We start from the raw sequence: 6,572 nt of genomic DNA on the forward strand, positions 1-6,572 counted from the left end.
TTTTAACTATATTCGCGGGCCCACTATATGCTAGTACATGCCTATTCACTGGCCATAGACAAGCTAATTATACAAGAAAAAGCAATCCTTTAACATATTTATTTTAAAATATTAATTAAAAGATCTGTTCTTTGACGACGTGGACCCATGGGATTCCTATAGTCTGGCTATAGATCGTAGATACCCATTTATCCTTGAAAGGATTATAAAGACACGGATCAGACGCTTTAAAGGCGCCTCCAGTTCCTCAAGAAACGAACGAAAACATACGAAGAAGAACACAAACTCATTGGCCATCATGGCCGTTTCCTCTGTCTCTTCAATCTTCCTCTTCCTCTGTCTCGCTGTTATAATTCCTCTTACGCTCTCAACCTCGTCGGACCGTCCGCAAACCTTCATCGTCCACATCTCCCAACCACACAAGCCCTCCCTTTTCGCCTCCCACCACCACTGGTACGAATCCATCGTCCAATCCCTCCCTCCCTCCCCACACCTCACCGCCAAGAAGATCCTCTACTCCTACGACCGAGCCGTTAATGGCTTCTCCGTCCGCCTCACCCCAACCCAAGCCGCTCAACTCGGCCATATCCCCGGCGTTCTCTCCGTCATGCCCGATCAGGCGCGTCAGCTCCACACGACTCGCACCCCGCGTTTCCTGGGCCTAGCTGATGATTTTGGTATCTGGCCCAACTCCGATTATGCAGACGACGTTGTAGTCGGAGTACTTGATACCGGAATCTGGCCGGAACGCCCGAGTTTCTCAGACTCGGGCCTGTCCCCTGTCCCGGCCGGCTGGAAAGGCGTATGCGAGACAGGGCCCGAGTTCCCTGCTTCTGCTTGTAACAGAAAGATTATCGGTGCGAGAGCTTTCTACAAAGGATACGAATCGTATTTGGAGAGACCCATGGACGAGTCGACGGAATCGAAATCGCCGAGAGATACCGAAGGCCATGGTACTCACACAGCATCAACAGCTGCGGGATCTGTTGTCTCCAATGTTAGCTTCTGCGGAATATATGCTAAGGGTGAAGCCAGAGGCATGGCAACCAAAGCCCGAATCGCCGCGTACAAGATTTGCTGGAGTTTTGGCTGTTTCGATTCCGATATACTCGCCGCCATGGACCAAGCCATTGCCGATGGGGTCCATATAATCTCTCTTTCCGTGGGAGCCGGCGGCTACGCTCCTCCTTACTCTAAAGACTCCATAGCAATCGGAGCCTTCGGCGCAGCCCAGCACGGAGTTCTCGTTTCATGCTCTGCGGGAAATTCTGGCCCTAGCCCATATACGGCTGTGAATATTGCTCCCTGGATTTTAACCGTAGGTGCTTCCACCATTGACAGAGAGTTTCCGGCTGATGTGTTTCTCGGAGATAGCAGGATTTTTGGCGGCGTCTCGCTCTATTCGGGCGAGCCTCTTGTTGATTTCAAGCTTCCGTTGGTCTATGCCGGAGACATTGGAAGTAGGTATTGCTATATGGGGAGCCTTCAACCTTCCAAAGTCAACGGGAAAATCGTTGTCTGCGATCGTGGAGGGAATGCGAGAGTTGAGAAAGGAAGCGCGGTGAAGCTCGCTGGTGGCCTCGGAATGATTCTTGCAAATACAGCCGACAGCGGCGAAGAGCTCATCGCTGATTCGCATCTTATACCGGCGACTATGGTGGGTCAGATTGCCGGTGATGAGATAAAGAATTACATCAAATTGAGCCAATTCCCAACAGCCACAATTGAGTTCCGTGGGACTGTAATAGGCACTTCACCACCGGCTCCGAAGGTTGCAGCCTTTTCGAGCCGCGGTCCGAATCATCTAACAGCGGAGATTCTCAAGCCGGATGTTATAGCTCCTGGTGTTAACATTTTGGCTGGCTGGACTGGTTCCATTGGCCCAACCGACTTGGACATTGATCCTAGGCGTGTGGAATTCAATATAATTTCTGGCACTTCTATGTCTTGCCCTCATGTCAGTGGCATAGCGGCCTTGCTTCGAAAAGCTTACCCCAGTTGGTCACCTGCTGCTATTAAATCAGCCCTGATGACCACAGCTTACAATGCAGACAATTCCGGGAAAAATTTCAAAGATCTTACTACAGGTAATGAATCGACGCCCTTCATTCACGGGGCCGGACATGTTGATCCGAATAGAGCTCTTAATCCTGGGTTGGTCTACGATATGAATGTCAGCGACTATGTTGCATTCCTTTGTGCCATTGGATATGATGCTCAAAGCATTGCGGTTTTCATGAGAGAGCCTGCCGGTTCAGATATATGCGCAAGAAAATTGCCCAGTCCGGGCGATTTGAATTATCCCTCATTCTCGGTGATTTTCAATTCCGACCAAGATTCGGTTAGGTATAAGAGAGTTGTGACAAACGTTGGAAGTTCGGTCGATGCAGTTTATGAGGTGAAAGTAAATGCTCCTGCAGATGTTAGGATCAGTGTTTCGCCAAGCAAGCTTGTGTTCAGCGCGGGAACTCAGACCCAAACATACGAGATTTCCTTCGCCAGTGGTGTTGGCCTTGGGTACAGTCATTCTGCAGGATATGGGTCAATTGAGTGGAGTGATGGGAGTCACAGTGTGAGGAGCCCGGTTGCTGTCACCTGGAAGAGTGGGATCACAGCTGCCATGTGACTTTGCATTTGGGGATGGTTCGTTTCTCGCCCATTTCACAAAGCGGATGGAGCATTGGATGTGTGGGCGCCTGTTTGGCATATCATGTTTTAACTAGTCAGGCTCTCTTGTACAAATTGAAGATTCCTGGTTTGCTTTTTCTTTTTTTTTTACGAAAGTTCTCAGTTGGCATGATGAAATGGTTGATTCTGTGGTAACTTGATGTTTCTTGCTCAGGCTGGAACATCATGTACCGAAACGCAAAACCCAATAATTGCATCGAAAGTCACTGACTTGTACTGGGAAAGGCTTTGCTGATAATTTGATACTATGATGCTAAAACAATCTGCCATATATACCAAAAGTGAATGTGTAGTTTTATAAGTTGTTGGTAATGGCATCTTCGTGATCTAGTGAAGATAGTGGTTTTTACCTATAAGTCGGATTGTATATACTGGAATTGAAGCAGCCAAAGTGTAAGAAATTGTATACGAGTGCCTGCCACAAAGGCTTTCTAGTACAGGTTCAGATTCTTCTTGTTGGCCCTGGTGCCATAGGGATTTGGACGGTATGGGTAGCTAACTACACACTGAAGGTCATTGTGTCGTAAAATTTGGAGATCAATCTATAAACAAGGTAGTAGAAGGGGAATCCTCTTGGCCTTGTTGCATCGCTTGCCTATTTCTTCAAAAGGTGAAAATCGAGAAGGCATTAGAACCTATTGGTGAGAATACACCCGCTGTCCTCCTCTCTAGAGGAAAAGTCTCTCATCCTAGCCGTTTTGCTGCTCCGCCTGGTTCCATCCTCTTCTCTACTCATTCATTTTCCTTTTCTTGCTCCGCCTTATTTATAGGTTTTCCTGCAAATTTTTGTAACTTTTTTCTTTCCACCAGTTTGGTCTAGGCCCGATCTACTGTTTTTCAACGACCAATTTCTACACGCACACCACCATGCAACTACTCAGCCGCCGATCTATTAGTAATGAGCAAAACCGCAGCGAAAATCTTGATGCCTAATTCTCACGCACGACTTGTACCGCGTGATGGCCACACGCATTGAAAAGCATCTGACTATTACATGCGTTGCACCGTCAGCTTTGCCACCCTATGATCTTTTAGATCTGACCTACCACATCTTGCTATCATTGACGTGTGGAATCCACCCACTACCACATGCGGCGGTGAAGAAACCCACCAAGTGACAATTTCAGCCAATCGATGTTGGTCACCTTACTATGTCCTAACCGAAGACCTTGAGGTTTGGGATACCTATCTCTTCAGTGAACCGTTCAGGATAACAAACTGTAGTGCACTACTAACATTCACTGCCTCAAACGATGGCAACACAATTCACACATCTGTGCGAACTGTAAAAATTTCGTCATTTAAGACGGAGCCAATTGTGTGACCCCATTACCTCGCACAAAAATTTTACTACCGATTTCTTTCCGTCACCCTAGGTCCACCAACACAATTCCATCTCTTTCGATGACTCCTGAAACTCCCCGCGCACGGCTCTTCCACTTCTTTTACTTTCTATTTGGTAATGTCAAGTAAGTTTTTTAGGTTTCGTTTGGATTCTTAACTCCTCTCAACTCATCATTACAACTTTTTTAAATTCCAACATAAAATATAATAAACAATTTAACTTTTTCAAATTTTAAAATAATAATAATATTAAAAAATAATATTCTAACAATATTTTATCATCTCAATTCAACTCACTTTAACATCCAAACACAACCTTATTATTACTTTCGTAGTAAAGTACTTTCATAGTTGCCATTTTTACCAAATTGCCCTTTAAGACTCTTGATCGCTTGAGATGTAGCCCTGTCGTATATAATGAAGGTTTATTTTGATATTAATACATATATACCCCCTTAGTGTTTAAGACATGGCCGAATTGTTTTTAGACTCTTTTATTTTATGAATGACACATATTTTTACTAAAGTTAAAACTATCCTATCTATTATTAAATAAAATTAGATTATATTAATAGTTTACAAGAGTTTTAAGAATTTTTAAGTCTAGGCAGGAATCCAATCTTTTCCACTAAAAGTTATAGAATTAGATAGCATATATTATAATTTTTAAATAAAATTAATAATTATTAGATTTAGTATGGCAGAATAATTGTTAAATTATTCTGGGTAATATGAATAAAATTTATGGTACTTCATTCTGGTGACGACTCACAAAGCAAAAATCTGAAAATGGCACTACGAGATAAGTAGCTTGATCATAGATTATGATTAGTATATGTTAACTAGTTATATATATTATTATTAAAGCCAGTTTCTTTCGAAACCAGTATTTACGTACCACGCATGTTATGATATTTGCAAGCACAACATTCATTATGTTTTATTCCACATATTATAGTTATGTATGTATTATGCATCTCTTACATCTCACGTTGCATGAACCACGTAAGTTATCTTAAGTTCAAGTGCAAGATAATATCATATCAGTATAACCAGATGGTCATTCAGATACATGGTACTAATACAATTTCAGGATGGGCGTGCAAGCCACGGACTCAAGCGTGGTCCACCATAATACGCCAGAGTGCTGCACAGTCGACTTCGTTTACTACAACAGGGGAAGTTAGTACACAATCTTGCACACATAATTAAGTGTGTTGGCCAGTCAAATAAGTCAGATAAATGATATCATTCAGTTAATTAAGATAAATCAGTCATATGCATAGTATAAACATCACCATGAATTATCATTATTTTAACTTCTCAACATAAAATATTTTATGAAAAATCTTATGTTAAATATGTTAACGTTATGATGGGTTCTTAGTGAGTCATTGACTCATATATGTTTCTTTTATGTTTTTAAACCACCATTGATAAGCATGATGATGAGAGCAAGCAGGCAGGCCAGACCTAGATGGAGAAATTGACTAAATTCTAGACCTTATTGAATAAACTACTTTTTATGATATAAATTTTATTCAGTTTATTTTATATTGTTTGGAGACATATTTTTATTAAATAAATATTTTTGTGAAATAAATGTAAATTCTTATTTTATTATAAAAATGAGATCTATTGTCGGGATATTTTTACGAAAACACGTGATATCTCCATCTCTACAAGAAGTGGGTATTACAGTTATGTTAATGAGTTGTTTACTTGATTAAAAAATAATAATGGTGACATCACAGCCCAACAATTGCTATTAAAAAGATTGACATGAGATGAAATAAAAATTGAAAGTTGAATAAAATATTATTAAAATATTATTTTTTAATATATTTTTTTGTTTTAGAATTTGAGAAAATTAAATTGTTTATTATATTTTATGTGAATTTAAAAAAATTATAATAATTAAATGAGATAAATTGAGAGATTCTCAATCCAAACTGCACAATTTCAGGATTATTAGGATGAAGCACAAAGGAGGAAGAGTTCAAGAATTTTAGGTGAAAATCGTCTGTATGCAACTTAAAAAACAAACAGTCGCTTTGGCCGAGTGGTTAAGGCGTGTGCCTGCTAAGTACATGGGGTTTCCCCGCGAGAGTTCGAATCTCTCAGGCGACGACGCTTGTTTTCGTTCCATATTGATAGGACTAACGTTAGAACGACAGCGTACGAATGATAAATGATCTAACGGTTAAGCATACGTGTTGATGTTTTCGTGGAAAAAGTTATCAAAATAAATTTAAGTTAGATAATACGTGGCATTAGCAAAATAAATAAATAAAAAAGGAGAAAAAAGAAAACCCGAACCCAAGTACATCCGTTCCAAAGAAACGAGAAAAAGAGGTATCATAAATCAGAAAAAGATCTCGATGGAAAATAGGTATCCTATACTACGACGATAGCTTCTTAAAAGAGCAAACAATTTCATTTCATGGTTTCAAAGCTGCTCTCTTGCAGTGATTAATCAACGCTCATCCTTAAATTGGGTCCAAATGTTATTCCTGAAACTTCACCAACGCCTCTTTCAG

General features: G+C 40.9%; 1 protein-coding gene and 1 non-coding gene across 2 annotated transcripts; both read left to right on the forward strand.

Moving 5' to 3' along the window:
- Window positions 1-208: 208 nt before the first annotated feature.
- LOC121258253 (subtilisin-like protease SBT1.4) lies at window positions 209-3,138 on the forward strand. Its single transcript, XM_041159700.1, has one exon. The coding sequence runs from the start codon at window positions 299-301 to the stop codon at window positions 2,624-2,626; it is 2,328 nt and encodes a 775-aa protein (XP_041015634.1). The 5' UTR covers window positions 209-298; the 3' UTR covers window positions 2,627-3,138.
- Window positions 3,139-6,080: 2,942 nt separating this feature from the next.
- TRNAS-GCU lies at window positions 6,081-6,162 on the forward strand. The gene has a single exon. It is a non-coding gene; the product is annotated as a tRNA-Ser (tRNA).
- Window positions 6,163-6,572: the final 410 nt, after the last annotated feature.

This window comes from Juglans microcarpa x Juglans regia, chromosome 1D, assembly GCF_004785595.1.
Source record: "Juglans microcarpa x Juglans regia isolate MS1-56 chromosome 1D, Jm3101_v1.0, whole genome shotgun sequence".
NCBI lineage: Eukaryota > Viridiplantae > Streptophyta > Magnoliopsida > Fagales > Juglandaceae > Juglans > Juglans microcarpa x Juglans regia.